General features: G+C 38.6%; 1 protein-coding gene across 1 annotated transcript in view; it reads right to left on the bottom strand.

The window, feature by feature from the left end:
- Nucleotides 1-7,189: 7,189 nt before the first annotated feature.
- The window catches only part of LOC113021755 (butyrophilin subfamily 1 member A1-like), a 14,652-nt gene continuing 1,725 nt past the window's right edge, over nt 7,190-20,116 (bottom strand). The window contains exons 3-5 of the mRNA XM_026166469.1: nt 15,754-16,020; nt 7,938-8,036; nt 7,190-7,770 (exon numbers count right to left, since the gene is read on the bottom strand). Coding sequence (XP_026022254.1) covers nt 7,730-7,770; nt 7,938-8,036; nt 15,754-16,020 — 407 coding nt within the window. The 3' untranslated portion in view covers nt 7,190-7,729. The remainder of the gene's footprint in view (nt 7,771-7,937; nt 8,037-15,753; nt 16,021-20,116) is intronic.

Here is a 20,116-nt window from a genome sequence, read left to right as displayed (position 1 = left end):
GCAACTTTAACGTCAGCTTTAGGATGAATGTAAACAACAGGGACAAAAATTTGAGAGAATTCCCTCGGTAAGTAAAATGGCCTGACGGATACTGAAAGGAGCTCGATGTCAGGAAGACACAAGCGTTCCCGCACAGTAAAATTATTACACCAGCCCTGGTTGATATACAAACATACCCCTCCTCGGTGAGATTTGCGTGTTACTCCACAGTTACGATCCAATCTGACAGGGGTCCCAAAGCCGCTGATTTGCAGTGAAGTGTCACTGTCCATATCGGTCAGCAGACACAAAGACTGCTAAATTGTGCCAGTGGTAGTTCACTCTTTGCAACATAGTACGCTGTTCTAAACAGATTTTTCAGGTTTATTTTTAGTCTGTTATTTGCAATTGGTGTTTGTTCTGGGAAAGATATTGCAGACTGAGCAGTAATGCATTTCTTGCATTTCTCATGGGTTCTAATGGGGGCCTTTCTTAAAATGACTGGTCCCAGTATCAAAGGCGCTTGTCGATTCAGAAATCGAGGGAAAACCAACAACACACCCGGCAGAACATTATGTTATTTACACGGGTGCACATAAGTGGTCCGCATGTGCGCATTCGCTGTCAAAATAAAAGAAAATAAGAAGTCGCAGCACGCGTTTGCGTCCATATAAAAAGCACTGTTTTTGTCCGCTAGAGTGGGATTTTCACGGCACATTCTGCACCACATCTCTGTGCGTTCATCATTTGTTTGAAGCCAGCTCACCTCCTGCAACCACTTTTCCGAGAATACATGCTTCTTGTGTGGTTCAGACTCCTTCTGACATTTGTTTGGAGGTGGAGGAACACCAAAGTAATTGCTTAAAGGAGCTTCTTCGACATCTTTAAGAGTTCTAAACAAATGTCTGTCCTCCTCCAGAAAATCTTATGTACGCAAACACGCGTTGCAACTTCTTATCTTGTGCGCGTTTTTTATTTTGACAGCGAATGCGCACCTGCGGACCACTTATGTGCAGCCCTGGTTATTTAGCTCGTCATATTGCAGCCACAGAAATTCTTTTGTCCATGAAACCATAAAGCTGCACTTTCTTTTTGCCTTATAGTCTGATTTGTCATAACTTCTCCGTTTTGTGGTAAGTTTTTCTTTGGCTGTCACTTCTTCACCCTGACCTGTCTTATTTGGCTCAGCAGAACTAAAATATATATCCTGCTGCTTTTACACACACACTCACATAAGCTCAGCGATTCTCTGCGCAATCAACCTCTCACATGTTTAAGCTGCGGGAGATTTCACTTGTCATGTTTGCATAGTAAGCTAACGATTAATAAGACGATGTCAGAGGAATTGGTGCACAAATTATCATCACTCACAGATCAGTGCTGTCGCTCTCTATACACAGTTCGCATGTTTGCAAAGTGAAAGCAAAAAACAAGCGCAAATTCAAACGCGATTTCAATATGTCACATATTGACAGTGGCTCACCGATGCCAATGACATAATTACCCAACTAAATTTCCGAAAGAATGCAAAAGCATTGACATATATTTTTCCTTCCTATGACAGCCCGACGGACAGGGCAGAGATAGATTTTGGTAGCCTGACTGGAAAAATCGCTAGCCCCGGGATGTCGGGCTAGCGATTTTGCGAGCCCTGCAGTTGCTTCACTTTTTGGATCTTTCTATACATCTGTGTGCACCTGCACATAGCCACTGTACTTGCCCTCCAATCTACTATAACATTCTTGACAAAGATCTGTTGTGACTTCCCTCTTTTTGATATCCACTAACGTTCTATCCACCCTAATGGAATCCCATGTCCAAGTGGGCCTTAAAGGTCGTACCACTGTCTGGATGAATTCTTTGTCATATACCTTAAATGCTCTCGCTCTATCATCCCCAACCCATCCAAAACTATTTTTGAACTCCTTCCCTCTTTCCCAACAATTTTCCTTCTTAACAGGATGATTCTTGTTGTGACCTTTCAAATCAGCCCAATAGTAAATGGTTAACTGCTGCCTTCTAATATGTAGAGGCATTTCTCCTGCTTCCACCTGAAGAGCACATAGTGGCGTTGTTTTAACCACCCCTAAACAAATCCCCAGTGCACGAGCTTGGATAACATCCAGCTTCCTTAAGCCCCATACAACACACATCCATAATCAATTGTTGATCGAATTAACATGACATAGATACTTTCGAGTCCATCAAAATTGGCACCCCATGACAACCCTGCTAAACACCTCATAATATTAAGAACCTTTTTACTTTTTTCCACAATGTGCTCCATGTGAGTTTTCCAAATGAACTTCCTATCAAAAACTACTCCCAAAAACAAAAGCTCTCCACCCTTTCTAAGCCTTCTCCATACAAGAACAACTGTTTATCTTCCCCTATTTTCCTATTTGTGAAAATAGGAAATTTTACAACTCCACTTTTCCACCTTATCTATCCCCTCTTGAAGTTTCTTAAAAAGATAGACAACAATCCTCCCCCTTACCCATAACGCTCCGTCATCAGCGAAAAGTGATTTACCATAACTATCAGATATATCTTTAAAAATATCATTAATCATAACAGAAAACAACGTTGGACTTTCTACACTTCTCTGCGAGGTTCCATTTTTTGTTTTGCATGGCTTTGACACGTGTCCCTATCTTAACTTGAATGATTCTGCCATATAAGAAAGCCCATATCCAATTAAACATCCTTTTTCCTATTCCTACACCATACAATTTAATCATTAAACCCTCTCTCCTGAGCATATCACATGCCTTTCTACATCAAAGAACACAGCAACTTCTTTATTATCCCTGTGTTCCTAATTTCACCCACCAGGCGTAAACCGGATCCATAACCCCTCTTCCCCTACCAATCCCCGTTTCCTTACAGCTCTGAAGATAATACTCAGCCAGATTTCTGCGCACCACTGTTGAAAGTAGTTTTGAAAAATCCCAGGGTTTAACAAGCAGGTATTAAACTAAACTAAAGCTTAAACTAATTTTCCTAATTTTAAACTGCAGCGTTTTGCTATAAAAAACAAAAAGCTAACCAGCACAATTTGCTTCTACAACCAGACTGTTTGGTCGCATGGCAATGATGTAAATCGCGACCTCTTCCATTTAAGGATTCACTGCTCAGTTCTGACACTGTAAACTACTTAACAATATATCAGGAGTCCCTTTACCACTAAGAGACAAATCCTAAACAGTTTATGTGTATACATGTTTGTTTTATTTACAATAACAGGTGTACTTCCAATATAATCACCGCTGTATAAGGAAACCGGAGACAGAATGAGTCGTAAGTTTTAGCTGAGGAAACCTTAAAGCATTAGGTGTATGGGATGCACATTTTTAATGCCAGAATAAAAATGATCACTTACAAGAATGAAAAAAAAGTTTTTAAAAATTAGCTGTTTCCATTTTAATAAACATGAAAAGATTTTTATTTCGTTTACTGTCAGAGCCATAAGGAACCCTGTAAAAAAAGTGTGGTTGGGACGTTTTATAGGAGTGGTTCTCGAACTTTTTCTGACATGCCAGGGTTCACACACAGAGCCACCTGAACACAGCTTAAACTAGAATATTTGGTTAATAACCGACAACAGTTGAGAACAGCGTGATGATCATATTATTTTAAATGAGTAAATGTGTCTGTATATTAGTGTATTATGCATTTACCTTTTAGTTTTTGTAAAATATGAAAGCCATCACAAAGAGTCGTTAATGGACTCTTCACCCTCCTGCCCTCTGGGAGGCGCTACAGGAGCCTCCGGACTAAGACCACCAGGTACCGGAACAGCTTCTTCCCCACAGCTGTCAGACTCCTGAACTCTGCCTCCTGACATCTGACCCACGTTAAACTCATGGACTGAACATACACACACCCACAATGGACAACTGTACCCTCAAACACAATAATAACATGGAGTGAACCACCACTCACAACCACTAGCACTTTATATAGCCTCTGTAGAAACTATCTACAACCTCATTTATCTTAACTGCACTACTGTATAGCTCTGTGTAAATAATCATTCTGTACATTCGATAATCTTTAATCCTACAACTGTTTACAACTTGCATAGTTCCCATTTCTGTATAGCTGTATATCTCAGATTCTGTAAAGTTATTTATTTCATATTCTGTATAGTTTTCATATTTATATCCTGTTCATAGCCTGTACATAGCTTGTACTCACTACAGCCTGTACATACTTATAGTTATAGAATATTCACAACATACTTCATACCGTGTACATTATAACATAATAGACCCATTTCTGTAATATACTCACATATCTATATTATTGCTAATATATATTGTAATATATCTATATCACTAAAGCACTTCTGGATGGATGCAAACTGCATTTCATTGCCCTGTACCTGTGCATGTGCAATGACAATAAAGTTGAATTCTATTCTATTCTATTCTATTCTAATGCGTTAATTAGAGAAATTTGGTGGAATTTGTTGATTGAAAATTAGACTTGTTTTGAGATAAAACTTACTTCATTGTTATGATTTTAGCACAGATTGATATTAATCACTGGATCGAAAGCATCGAACAACACAGTGATTACAAATACGCTTATCCCAACAACGGGAATTTAACCCTAAAAGTCTTGTAAACAACCTTACTCGTCAGTTAAAATGTGAGCAGCTAACAAGCCAATCTTTACCTCGTGTCCTTATTCAAGTCCTTTCACCACAGAGATCAGCCACAGCTTCATCCTTTTTTAAAAAATAATATCCATTTTACATGCAAACCTTATAATAAAACTGTTTTCTTTCACTCTCTCACATGTCGTTTCTCGTCTCTGAATAATTTTAACCGCCTCTTGAAGAACTGGAGCGTCTTCTCAGCAGGTTTGAAGCGCTCCTTCTTCTTCTTTGAGTTTGGTTGACAAACCAGCTTCCCAGTGCATTAGCGCCACCTATCGCTATGTGAAATGGCCTGTATCCCTAAGGACCCCAAAGCGCTTTACACATTCAGTCATCCACCCATTCACACACTGGTGATGGCAAGCTTTATTGTAGCCACAGCTGCCCTGGGGCGCACTGACAGAGGCGACGCTGTCGGACACTGGCGCACCCTGGCCCTCTGACCATGTGGTGTGTTTTTGTTTTCTCTGTCACTCTCCTCTCCACTCCACTCACTCTCCACTGTGTGCCTGGGTTGCTATTTAAGTTTGCGAAATGTGAACAGGCTAGTTTGTCTAAGTAACTGGCTGAATGAGACGGACAGTAAATAAGCATGCACAAACACAGAAATGGAAATGAAAAAGAGAGTAGCATGACAATGCAGCGTGTGATCTGGACACAAGCGATGGAGGCACAACTTGTAGAGCTTTGGCAAGCTCATCCTAGCCTTTTCAATCTGGCCTCACAAAATGATCACGACTGCACCAAATGTGAAAAGAGCTGGATGGACATTGCTGCTCAATTATGTTTTTCATCAGCAATTTAGCAAAGTTGATGGTTATGATGGTGTGTGTGTGTGTGTGTGTGTTAGTGAAAGACAGAGAGGGAGAGCGAGAGACAGATTTTGTGTTACATATTAGCTTTGTAATATAAGTTTTGGTAACACTTTATCACCAAGTTCAAATTTGGATGCAAAATGTGAGCACTCTGTGATTCTGTTGTACAGTTTGAGCAGGAGCTGAATAACGCAACTGGGGAAAAATAAATAAATAAATAAATAAATCGCAGTGTATGCCCAGCTTAGCTCCACAAAGAAAATGAGCTAATAGGAAATACCATTTTTTATCAATACATCTGGAATTTAAGAATACCCTGAAATATTTGGTTATATATGATGGATAATATTTCATAATGATCTTTTTGGAGGGAAAGAGGTTAAATGATTTAAATGAACAAAAGATAAAAAGGAAATTCACTCTTCTGCACTGTTTGTGTAGAATGCAAACTTGTTGACTGTGACTGTATATGTTGTTGACAATTTGTAAGGAGGAAATAAAGATCCCAGTTGTTCACTTCCGAGACAACCCCCTTTTGTAAATCTCTAAATCAAAACCACCTCAATGTCTAGGATCTCTACTGAAATTGATATTGTACTGGTCTTGACTAGAGGCACTACATATACCAGATATTATTTTGTGTATGAAATCAGTCAATAGAGGATAAGAGTCCTGGGTTTATATGTTTTATTAAAATGGTTTCCTGGCCTCAAAATGTCTTTTATCAAAGCACAGCTGCTTCAAAATAAGAATTTTTTTGAAATTTGACTAAGACATTAATACATTTCCTCTCTTTATGAATCTTTAAAGAAACACATACACCAAAAACAAAATAGTAGACACAGAAGTTTGTTGTTTCATCTCTTATTCAGACTTGTGCACCCTTAAGCGCTCTCTGAAATGGCATGAATATAAAAAAAATCTGCCAACAATTAACAGCATAAATATAACTTGTAAAAAAATAAAAATAAAAAAAATTCAACGGAGCCAACAACAACATACTACAGCACACGTGTACCTGACAGACCTGCTTGGCAAACAGAAATATTTTTATATAATAATAATGACAATAATGTATTCTTAATTGTTCCCTGTGGGGAAATTCCTCCCTGCATTTTACCCATCCACTCAGTGAAGCAGTGGGCAGCCACTGGGCGCTGGGGGAGCAGTGTGTAGGGACGGTACCTTGTGCTCAGGGATACCACACAGTAGCCGTTCAGTGGATTTGAATCCACGACCTTCCGATCATGGGGCCACCACTCTACCTACTGAACTATCTCTGCCCCTGCAAAATACTCACATTGATTTACAAGAGAAGTGCTGCGGGTCCAGTTTAATCAAGTATTCCAACATGAGTACACATGTTTAACTAACCTGAGTTAAATATGAGTTTATATTCTTCACCATCTGTATGACAGCTTTGGACTGACAAACCTGATATTTTAACATCTCAAGTCTTAACATTATGGGTCCCTTTTATCTTAGGTAAATTTAATTTTGCATTTCTTATTATTTATCAATTTTTGTTAGAGCTACAATTATCTTAATCTGTTATGATGAAAACAAACCATCACTGTCCGTATTAATAACATAAATGTCAGAGAAATCTCCAAAAGTTGATTCTGTTCATCTGGACGTTTTCAGTGGGAGAAACATTTCGTCACTCATCCAAGTGACGTCTTCAGTCTCAGCTGACTGCAGGTTTCAATCTTATAAACAGTACATTTGCATAATGACTGAAACCAGCCCACTGAAGGAACAATGGGCTGGGAGGTCAGCATGTGTCAAGAAATGTCAGAGAAAATTTGGTCAGCAGATTATTTATAGAGCTGCACACTTTTATGTAAGAACACATATCACAATGACATGAAGTCATTTTGCCATTTTGACAAAAGTCAAAATGTGTTCTTCTAACAATATCTGAGTAAGACAGTATAATTACTGTTTGGAAGCACGCTTTGATTACTTTAAGCTTAAAGTTAGGCAACTACAGTAAAACCTTGTACTTTGGTGCATTTAAAAGAGGATTTCTTGAAACATCTTCATGTCATTACCAAAGCTTTCAAATGCAGCTCAGATCTGTACTGAAAATGGGAAAGTAGTCAGGAGTCAGGAGGAGCAATGTCCTGAGCCAAGACGAAGAAGAGTTAACTCAAACCAACTTGTTCACCTGTCCTGATTAAAATCTCAGATGTATCAAAGGGGGGGAAAACAGATTTAAAGTACCACCACTTCACACTTTTGAAGGTTGTTTAGAATCAAGAGCACTTTACACCACACCAAGTTGTCCGTTCTCTCTTCTTTGTGAACCTGCAGGAAGGAAATCAAAATATTCAAGAAGCACACAACTACACTGGTCACCCACTGAATGGAGCAAACAAAGTATTTATCTTCTTTGACATAAATCAAAAGGTTAAGACCTAACATCAGGGAGTCATGAAGAATTTGTGATATTATAGTACAGTAGTAAAACTCACCTTTCTTCACACAGTGTTTTTTAAATGTAAGCCCAGCCACAACACCAACAATAACACCAACAATAACACCGATGAGTGCAGCAGCCCATACGGGGAACCCTGAAGAAGAAGAGAAAAAAAATTCCAACTGTGACTACATGTCAGCAAAAAACAGCAGGTTTAAACAGCGACCTGAGTGATGTCAGCAAAGATAATTCTGTGAAGGAGATGTTCTCACGTCTTAGTGGGTGATGCCATTGACTAGCCAATCAGTGGCATCCAGTCTGTTGACATCACATTTTCAACACTTGCTTGGAATCTTAACCAAGTAGGTACGAGAAAAAAACAACAACCCTTAAATCTCTGTGTGGCGGGGGCGTGGTCTCTGACCTGCTGCAGAGGAGGGGTGATGCAGTGTGCTCACGGGGTGGAGCGAAGAGCATGTGTGCCTGGGCAGGGGATTAACGTGGACTTGTGTTTTTTGTTGTCAGTGAGAAGCAGAGAGGCAGAAGGCGGCAGTGAGCCACCAGGGGAGTTTCTGTGTCCCAGGCTGAATGAGCAAAAACCACAGTGTATTTGTGTGTGGCAAGTAAAAGGGCTGCTACCCAAATTAACCATCTTGTGTGGCGTATGCTTTGGAGAAGAGTTACGTGTGACACTCTAACTTTGTCTTAGTTGCATTTTCATGGAAGCTTCATCTGGACAAACATATTTATCACCTCACTGAAATGTGTAAAATGAATAATTACAGGTTTATATTATCCTGCAATCCAAAATCTTCAAATAGGATTAATATCATTTGACTCTAATAATTTGTTATGATGAAGACAGTGTCCTATCTTTTAGCTTCATTATAATTTTAATTGAAAAATAAAAACAGTAGAACCAAAGTTGTATTAGTGCCCTTATTTTCTTCCACATGTGTGACTGTAACATTGCTGGGTTTTTACATTTTTTCCCTCCATCTAATCTGCCGAGTTATCACTAAAACACTCAGTGGTACATTTGGCTCAATGAGTTTGTTTTCTTTTCACTTGTGGTTTAGAACATATAATTGTTTGTCATGATCTTATTTCCTAAGGATGTCTTTTTATGTCTTTAACAATTGTGTCACACCAGCTTTTTCTAAATTCATCACTAAATTATTGTGAAGTGTATGAGATTACTGTGAGTGTGTTTGAGTGATTTCACAGAAGAAATGTCTTTCATGTCACTTCATACTGACTCATTCCTCCTCTTACAACCGCATCATTAAAACAGAGTCTGTTTTTTTGTTTTAAATTAAGTGAATTTCTTTGAAGGTTAACCCTAAAAAGTCTCAGTCGTCATCAGTGACCTTAACCCTCAGACTATTAGAATGTGATTTAAAACAACACCAACAACAACAACAACAACAACTAATTAAATACCACCAAAATAATCACAGATCGGGCTGCCTGGCATTAATGTCATCCCCTCCCTCCAACCAGAGGCTGTTCTGTTGCCCCCTTGTGTCTCTCCCCATTTCTCCCCTGCTTCTCTCTCCTCCTTCTGTGCTCACTGGATCTGGTTGTCTGTGGTTCTCGGTGGTGGGGGCTCGCCCAGTGTGCCTCTCCTGGTGGCTCCATGGGAAATGGTATGCCAAGGTCTGATGGCTTTGGGAACTTCCTCTTCTTTCTTTTCCTTTCCCCTTGATCTAACCCCCTGTGCTATGCCCAGTCCTCTAGAGTTGGGTGGAAACCTTCCACTCTCTCAGGAGGTGGCGAGCTGGATGGGCACTCTGTGGGCTGGGTCATTCTGTGACACTTGTGCCTTGGTTGCACCTGTTGGATCTTGGGAGGTGCCTTGAACACTGGTGAGGCCTTCTTGCATGTTTCTAGCTTGGCATGCTGGTGCCCACAGCGGCTTGGTCTTTGCTGTAGGTTGCAGCTACTTGGAGTTTCTGCTTGTGTGGGTTTCTGTCACAATTCCGTGTGTTTGTGTTCAGGCTCTGATAATTTGGAATGCAACAAACATGAGCCACCAAACTACTTGCTGTTTTGTCTGTCCTTGCTACGGTGTTTGGTTTCTGGATTTCATGGTGGTGTATTTTGCCCTCTTTGATGGTAGATGGTTTTTCAGGATATTGGGGGTGAGATGTTTGTGAGGACCTGCGCACATATTCACAGGGGACAGACGGGGTGACTGATGTCTCACGCTTTACCAGCTGGCTTATATAACATTTCAGTTTGCTAATACTTTCTTTCTTCCTTGCTTAACACTTAAGCCCCCTCCCCCTCGGCCCCATGATGCTGCCATCACCATGCTTCACTATAGAGATGGTGTTGGTCAGGTGATGAGTGATGCCTGGTTTCCTCAAAACATTATTTTTGGCATTCAGGCCAAAGGGTTTAATCTTGTTTCATCAGACCAGAGAATTTTGTTTCTCGTGGTCTGAGAGTCCTTCAGATGCCTTTTGGCAAACTCCAGGCAGGCTGTCATGTGACTTTTACAGGGCTTCTGTCTGGCCATTCTACCACATAGGCAATGTTCCCTCTAATTTTTCACGTGTTTGAGCAAACACACAAACTCCCTGAGCGGTCCCTTGGACCACTGTGAGCGACATCAAACGTGTGCACTGTGGTCACGCCAGCATCCAATCCATCCAAGTCACATGGTTTATTAAAATAATCAAATTACAGCATTTATGTTAGACTACTTTTAATTGACTGCTTTAGCCCACTTACAATGAAAATGTAAAAAAAAAAAAATTCTTGTTCATGACCTGTGTAGTATGTTAACACTATTGGAAGTAAAAATAACTTGAACTCCAATTTTAAAAACACAACTTTTTTTTTTTATAAAGCCGGCACAAGGGGCCGCTCAGGGAGTTTGTATGTTCGCTCAGACACATGAAAAACTAGAGGAAACATTGATAAGGACGCTTTCATGGCCTGTCAACGACGTTGATTAGCTGCGTATATACGAATGTGAATCGCATTATTGGCTGAACTATGGGATAAGGTGGCATCGTTTTAAGATTTTTTTTGTGCGCAACGCAGATTTTCTGTGCGCAGAGACCGTGCCAGCAGTGTGCAATTGCGCATGCAGCTTAGAGGGAACATTGCTTATAGATGTGATTGATGAAGTGCTGCAGAAAGTTTCTTCTTGAAGAGTTTCCTCTCCACAGAGCAATGCTGAAGCGCTGCCACTGACAGATGACTGATGCCTCTGTGCTCACTGGGTCCTTCAGTGTTGCAGTCACTTTTTTCTACCCTTCTACCAAATTTTCATTTTTCTTATTGAATTGAAAAATTAATTTAATCCATTTTGGAATAAAGCTGTAACAGGACAAAATTTGGAACAAGTGAAGTGAGACAAAGTTTTTAGAATCACTTCATTTATAACTCAGCACCATAAAGTCTCATCTGTTATAAAGTTTAAATTACATTTAAATTAAATGTTAAGGTTTTTCTGACATTGTTATAAAGGTATTTGAGGCTGAGTAAATGTTGATATATCATACAGCATTAAATTATAATGACTGGTACTCCTAATGTTGTGACCCACACAACACACAAAGTTACTGAAATCTATTAACTCCTTTGCACAATATAAATATGGCATTCTGAACAAATCCAACAAATTATAATATGATAAATGGTAAACCTGCACTGTGATTTCTGTAAAGGGATCGATATCTGATTTTACACATGGAAATATGCAGGTCCTGAGCAGTGTCACTCTGCCTGTAAAAACTGCTGTAGAACATATTCTGTCGCTCAGGAGAAGCTGTGTATAATCTTTAAATAAAGTCAGAATAAAGCCATCAGTGTTTTGTCTCCTTCTGAAGAAGTCAGTGAAGCAAATCAAATATAAAACTGACAGTTGCAAATTCCATTTTTTAACGTCATTCCTCTTTGACTTTATAATTTCTGCTCACTTTGCACTCCTCCCTATTTCTCTTTTTACATTTCTAGCCTTCATTAATCTAAAAGCCTGTGCCTGCATAACTTGTAATTTCAACTGCTGAAGTAAATTAAATATTTTTAAACAACAAATATTTCTCCTGTACTTCTAAAAAATTAAACATTACATTATTCGATTTTTTTTTTAAACTTTACCATGACTTCTTTATGTTCCTAACAGATCTTTTTGTGTGACTTATTGTGCTGGTTCCTGGAGTTGGGTTTTTTTTTTTGTCATTTACCTTGCTGACTGGCTGGTATTTTGGACTTTACCTGAGGGTGGTTGATCCATCTTGTCAATGGAAAATTGTATTTAGTAGTCAGTATAATCTTTTAGTGATATAAGTTTGCATATGGTAGAATACTGCATGTAGTTATTTGTATTAGAAAATATTCAACCATGTATACTTAGAGGCATATAATTAATTGTGTGTGATCTCTAACAGGCTGCAGGCTTGGGGTGCATCCCAGGAATGTACCCCCACGTCTGGGAGCATGAGAGCTCATACCTTGTTTTATTGTTTTACGGCAGGATTAACGTAGCTATGTCTGTTTTAGTTTAAGTGCTTCTTTACATATAGATGAACTGCTGGACTTCCTCACCATGTTATCTAGGGTGGGGGAGACTACCCCCTTTCCTGACCAAGGATGTACCTTTTGTGCTCTCATGACCCTTTGATCAGCAGGACACACACACACACACACCTACTGAAGTATAAATAAAGATTGGGGCAGTTTCTTAGTGCGAGTCTCAGTCTGGAGGCTGCCCTTGCTAGCAAGAAGTTCTGTGTGTTTCTCTTCTCTGAGTCTTTACTGAAGAAGTGTTTTAGAATATTTTCCCTAACACATCTTTTCTGTGGAAACAGTACAAAAAGTTTCTCATTAGACAAGTGTAACAGACAATGATGCATACACATCAGAAAACAACATGAATTTGAGAAAACAAATTGTGTAAAATGGTGACCAAACCTTTCCAACATAAATGTTCATGATTAAATAGATGAGGTGGCTCATAAAAATACTTTTCATTTACTACACTTACTCCAAATAGTAGCAATTATTTCAGTTTAGGTAACAAGCTCCATGTAAAGTTTGGCTACAATAGGTGACACCGGGAGCCCATGGCACATCCATGTTTTTCTCTGTAGAAACCTTGTTGTATTTAAAATATGTGGTGGTAAGGCAGAGGTCTAACAGTGTGCAAATCTGATCAGACGTGAAGCTCGTTCTGTTTTCTAAAAAGCTGTCTTGTTGTAGTCATTTTCTGACAGTCTCCACTGCCTCAGTTGTAGTTATGTATGTGAAGAGAGAGACTACATCACAGGAGATTAGTTTCATCATGATCCATCATCTCGAGTTTTTAATGTGATGGGGCATGTTCCTCATGAGGGGAGCCAGGATAGTGGTGAGGTCCTTGGAAATTTTGCAGTTAGCTGAGTTAATATTGCTAACAATGGGGCAACACTGGCCAGAAAAAAATCCCTCCAAATTGGAGTCTATTAGATAGATATGATACAAACCACTGCATGCACAGTAAAGAAGGTCAGAGATCAACTAGGGAGAAAGACAAAGTCAGCCCTTATGTTGCAGGTTTATCAGAGAAACTCCGGAGATTCTTCTCCAAGCACGACATCCCAGTGTACTTCAGACTCAGCCACACACTCAGACAAAAACTGGTTCATCCAAAAGACAAAACTCCTAAACACAAACTTAAGAACGTAGTGTATGGTGTACAGTTTAGCAAGGAGTACTCAGATCTCTAGACTGGGGAAACCAAACAGCCACTCCATAAATGTATGGCACAACATAGAAGAGCCACCTGGACAGAACAAGAATCGGCTGTACATCTGCATCTAAAGATCAAAGCATCTACATGGATGTTAAAATCACCCACAATAATTATTTTATCTGAGCTCAGAACTAAATCAGATAAAAAGTCTGAGAAATCAGACAGAAACTCTGTGTAAGGCCCAGGTGGACGATAGATGATAACAAGTAAGACTGGTTTCTGAGGCTAAGCTTTCAGGCTTTCAAGTGAATTAAAAGTCTGTCTTGGTCTTTCATTAATTAATAGGCTGGTGTGAAAAATTGCTGCCACACCGCCCCCTCGGCCTTCGAGGTTTCTGGTAGTTAGAATGACTCGGGGGTGTTGATTCATTTAAACTAACATAATCATCCTGCTGCAACCAGGTTTCTCTAAGACAGAGTAAATCAATTTGTTGATCAATTATTAAGTCATGTACTAACAGAGACTTGGAGGAGAGAGACCTAATATTTAATAATCCACATTTCACTGTTTTACTTGTTGGTGCAGTTTTCTTATGTTTAAGTTGGTTTGTGCAGATTTTTATTTTTATTTTGTCTGTTTGGAAGCTGACACAGTCTCTATGGAGATGGGTTTTTGGGGGGGTAGCAGGAGGAGAGAAGCTGCAGAGAGGCGTGCAAGACTGCAACTCTGCTTCCTGGTCCCAACTCTGGATAGTCATATTTTGGGGGGTTTAATAAATTTGTCCATATTTCTAGAAATGAGAGCTGCTCCATCCAAAGTGGGATGATGCCGTCTGTCCTAACAAGACCAGGTTTCCTCCAGAAGGTTTGCCAATTAAATCCCACAACGCTTTTTGGACACCACTCAGACAGACAGCAATTTAAGGAGAACATGCGGCTAAACATGCGAGTCATGGTCTGACTAGGGAGGAGACCAGAGAAAACTACAGAGTCTGAAATTGTTTAAATTTCCATCAATGTTGCCTGCTCTGACCCCTGGAAGACAATTGACTATGGGTGCTGTTGTCTTTACCTCAGGGCTGAGACAGATTTTGGTAGCCCGACTGGAGAAATTTTGCGAGCCCTGTACCTTCATATGTCTCAGAACAGAATCACCAATTACCAGAGTTTGATCCCTGGCAGGTGTGTCGCCAAGTGGGGAAAACAGTTAGATACATGAATGAGTTGGTGGTGTACCTGGAGCTTCTGTTTAAGACTGTGCTTCCTCCTCACCGTCACCCAGCCATCCTGTTTACCTGGCTGCTCAGGACAATATGCTGGGGCTTATGCTACCTTCGGCTGCACCGGCTACAGGGGCCTGGCTAGCTTCGGTTGTTCAAAGCCGTGATGTTAAGTCTCCAATTCAGTAATCCTCCTGCAAAGCTGCAGAGCTGCGGCTACATTTATTACAAGTATCATTATTACTAAAGGAGGCCGAGGAGTAACCAGATGTCTCACACACTGAGCAGGAAAGTGCAGAGGTACAAGTGAAGAGGACACACTGCTAGTGAGTCAGCTATGAGTCAAGCTAGCAAATCCCTAAAGAGATAGTGAGTGAATACTAGGACTATAATTAGCGAGTGAACAAACAGAGTGCTTCAGACAGGGCATACGAAGATTATACTATGAAATAAGACAATAAGACAAGTTTTTAATTAAACTGGGTACACAGATAAGTTACACAAAAACACCACTGTGTCCTAACAGCAACACAAAATGATACTCTAGAGAGAGCCAACACCAAGTAATAGCACCACCCAGAGTGTGAATATGATGCCATTAATGTTTAAAAATGAAAAATAAAGCAGAGTAAGATTTACCATGAGAGTGTTATTTCAAGAGTCTGCAAGCATGCTCAGGTTTAAAAAACACCAATATTTTGATAGAGAAATTAGCTTGGGGCATCATGTGATAGTTCATAAACAAATCAGTCACAACAGCAATGTTCATATTTTATAATATACAGTATGTGTTTGTGAGTTTAGTTTTTTAACATTAGGTTAGGAGCTGACCGCTTTTTTTCAGCATGCACATCGTCTTTTATGTTCATGTCTTTCCTCCCAGACCACATTCTTAGTGTTCAATCTAAGCACATATTCATACTTTGATCTTCAAACTTCTTTGAAGAATTATATCCCACTCACCATGATGCACACAGATCTCTGAAGAAATCCGATGCCACTTTTCCATCTGTGTGGCTACACAGCGATAACAGCCAGGCTCAGTCACAGTAGTCTGGACGATGACGTGAAAGCGACCTTGTTGTTCTTCATCCTGCACCGTCTTAGAAGGAAGTGTTTTGTTATCACTGTCCCACCACTCAACTGTAGGTTTAGGAGAAGCACCTGGAACTTCACACTCCAGCAGCCCATTTTCTTTAAGTATTGTGACATACGGTTTTGGAGCTGCGCCTGTGAGCACATCATAGACAACAAACAACAGTGTTAACAATGTAACAATATGACATGTTGTCATCAATTGTTTCTACTGTTTCTGCATAAATTAGTTAGTTTGATAAAGAAAAAGCAAAGCAGAGTACCACCTTAAACCTCCAGCATTGTTAACATGAGTTTTTACCGTACATAACACTCATACCTTATAAGGAGATGAGTTTGGGCAAATTTGCAGAGAAAGAGAGAATGATGCATTAGAGCAGCTAGTCTATATATCCAAAATCAATTATTTAAATGTATCCTCAGATGAACAATAATACATGATGTTATGCAATGTTATTATTTATTTAACAAAAAGCAAACTAAAATACAAAAAACACTAAGTATACCCTTACTGCATATGCATATATATATATATATATATATATATATATATATATATATATATATATATATATATATATATATATCCTCAGATCACATGGTCAGATAACCTACAATCATCAGATAACCCTTGCCTTGCAATTAATATTAACAGAATATGCTGCTTGCAAACATATGCAGTCTTTTTCAGCTTTGAAAAACTTAATTCAACTTTGTAAACATCAAAATTTTACCTTTGAAAATGATATAAATCTGTTAAATGACCTATTGTCAGAATTATCTGGAATAAATAATCACAATTTTTTTTAATATAATACACCGCAAAGGCTCATTGGGGTTGAACAAAATTTCCAAAGTAATTTTAAAAACTATTTGCACCATAGAAGAAAAACAATAACTGTGGAGCTACTCCATGTTTATGTTTGGGAACATTGATTTCTTTTTTGGGGGGTTTACAGGGTTTGTTTGGAGGTGTGGTCCTCAACTTTTGATCAGCTGTAAAACAGCTAGTTTCAGTTTAAGCGCTGTTTTCAATAAATTGCATGCTCGTTTTTTTTGTCTCATTCCCATGTCTTCTTGTTGCATGGTGAAGCTCTACTTGGAACCTTGTTAAGAAATATGATTTCCATAAATAAATAAATAGATAAAAAAAATCAATCAAAATATGATTTTTTGCCCTTTTTCAAGTGGTCATAAACTTTTGATTGGGACTGTATGTTGTGTTGTTATTCATCTCAGGTTGAATTTGCCTGCTAAGGACTGAACAGTTGTTTCTGTTGTTACACAAACCTTACAATTGAGGGAGTACTTTCTTTTTAACCATGGCTTCTAATAAACAAAGGAAAAAAAACAAACAACAGTAAAATAAAACTAGCACACGAGTCTTAAAAGAGATGTGATCTGTCCCATGTTCTCTAACAAGGCAATGCACAAAAAAAGTTTCAAAAATATATGCATCAAATAATTTAAATGTAATATTACAGCATTAGGTTTGATTATGCTGCCCAAACATAAACCAAATCATCAAATAGAAGCTGTAACTTGGGTGCAAACAAGAGCCAAAGAAAGGCTTCATTATCATCTTTTTTTCCATTTCATTACTTTGTTTTTCTTTTTTTTAAGTAGAAATAATTGTACTTTACATGAGAATAGAATAACCCTGCGCATGTAAAATGGCTGAAACATCTGAAAGGTATTAGAGATTACAATAAATACTTTTTAAATATAAAAAACTTATAACCCCCATTAACTAATCTTTAGACCTTATGTAGTTCTCACCAAAACAAGTACCTGTTTGTCTTTTCCTACTTACACGTTCACATAAAAACAAACGAGCATGTTATCATCAGTATCGGCACAAACAGGACTCACCTGGAAAGTTTCGGCTCTTTAACCTTTTGAAACGCAGAGGTTGTATGCGACCTATTTTTACATGTAAAATTAATAAATGAAGATACTTGATATTCTTCTGTTGAACGGAAACAAAGATACAGTCGTAAAACACGTCGTTTGAAAGCTCAGATATTCTTTTTTCAGTAGATTCACGAATGACAAAAAAATAATTTACGACATAAAACACTTACGTCTTTATTTACGTCAGTAAAAAGTTAATAACGTTAAGGTTAGCATGTTGCATCACCATTAGAAAGTCGTTAATCGGACCAAAAATAGACATTTAAAGACAAATATGAGCTCCTTTTAACGAACAAAACTCACAGATTAACTTCCGCTCGTTTAAACTAAACCGGGAGTAAAGACATCCAGAAAAAAGAGAATTTATTCTCTTGTGAAGTTTTATCGGAGTTACAGAAACTTTTAAAATAAGAAGATTAAAAGCAATTTCAAAGCGTCGACGACTAATTTGTACCAATCATTGTAACGTCTCTGATATCAGGAAACATCCACGAGCAAAATTAACCAATCAGCATCGATTGCGGACCTAAAATAACGACCTCACGACACAATTAATTCAGTCAGCCAATCAGAAAAGAACATCATTACGAGAGCTACGTGGGTGTTTGATTGACAGCTACTCTCATCCAGTAGAAAGTCACCGCAGTGAAACCACTCTCAGTTTGAAGCCGGGAAAATCACCTGTCTGACCATATATGGAAGGTAAAGTAGTTTGCTTCGCTGTTACGATGGAACGAAAACAAATCAAAGAAAAGTATTTAATTTGTCAAAAAAGACCCGATTAAAGCATAATAAATGTGTGAATCTTTGTTTTAATTATTTAGGACATCGTTTTGAAGTTGCGTTTAGCATCTAGGAACACGTGAAATGTAAAAAAAACTGAATGAATCCTTATTATTTGTTAACTTTGAAGAGATTTTTGTGGAGTTTAGAAATAACTTGTCATAGATTCTCTGTTTTGCAATTTGAATTAATATGTTTAATATCTTTAAATTAATTCAGAATATCAGCATGAAACTTGGCACATTTATTGTAGATTTAAAAAAGATGATATCCTGTAAATTTCAGCCTTGTAGCCCTCATAATGACTGATTAACTGTATTTAACATCTGAAGTAAAAGGTTAAAAACATCAAGGCTTCAGTCATTTCCTGTATAATCCTGAAACAAATGATCTGTGTTAGAGCTAAAGGTAAAACTAACAGACTACATTAAAGATCACAGATTTTACTTCACATTGTTGAAACAGGCAGGTATCAGATATTTAAGGTTTAGAAATTATTAAAAAGTTTATTCTGGTAGTTCCAGACATGCAGAAGTGCACATGACTGTGAGAGGCTCTAACAAGTTAATACCCTCTGAAGAGTCCAACAAGATCTTCTTTAAAACAGTCCAACCCAGCATTTCATCAGCTTCAGGTGACTGCTCCTCTGGGCAAGACCATCGGGACATTAAATCCGGAATAGACTTTAATTAAAAAGAGCTTTGTTTGTGTTGATGTACACTCTATAATGTTTGTTCCTCATACATTTCACTCTGGATTTGAAGCTCTTGTTCTCTGTGTGAGTCTCATTCGGTGGGCTGTCTCAATGCACTGCCGGGAGCAGTTTTGGATCCACGGTTCCTCGCGGTAACCAGTTGCTCAGTTCATTCGAGGTTTGCACCATTCTCGTCATCGCACAGCTCTTAGGACTTCTGCACATCTGCGATGCACGCTTGATTCTTTTGCTTTTGCATAGCCATGGCATTTCATGGAGCTTTGGGTTGTTGAAGCTCAGGAGGTGAAATTGCTGGGTATGTCTGCTCCTGGGGAGATTTGGCATTGAGTGTGTTAACATATACACCTGTAATATAGAAGTGGTCCCTCGGGTCATTAATCGGTTAATGAAGGGCATTTGATTTGGCTGATACTTACCTCCGCTTCACGTGGAAGCAGTGAGAGAGGACTGTCTTTTTCACACGTATGGACTTTGAGGAATAAACGCTCATAACAGTCTTTAAAGGCAGAGTTTAAAACTGTGAAACAAATATATTCTAGTTTTAGTATTTCTTAAGCTTCTAGTACAGACTAAACTTACTGAGAAACTTGCACCAGATAGAGCTTCACTAAGAGTTTCTAACGAGGTTCGTACTCTTCATACTAGATTAAAAGTTGAAACCACTGAACATGTTTTCAACAGGCTGAGGATTGCTCAGAAAGCTCTGGAATACATATATGTATGCAGAAAAATGTAAAAATGGTTGAAATGTTGCATTTAGTAAAACCCAAGATTGTAACTTGTTGGTAATCTTGTATATTCAGGTATGTTGCAGTGCAT

This window comes from Astatotilapia calliptera, chromosome 5, assembly GCF_900246225.1.
Source record: "Astatotilapia calliptera chromosome 5, fAstCal1.2, whole genome shotgun sequence".
In the NCBI taxonomy this organism is placed as follows: domain Eukaryota; kingdom Metazoa; phylum Chordata; class Actinopteri; order Cichliformes; family Cichlidae; genus Astatotilapia; species Astatotilapia calliptera.
The sequence above is the reverse complement of the archived record's forward strand: the minus strand, read 5'-3'. Positions and strand labels throughout refer to the sequence as shown.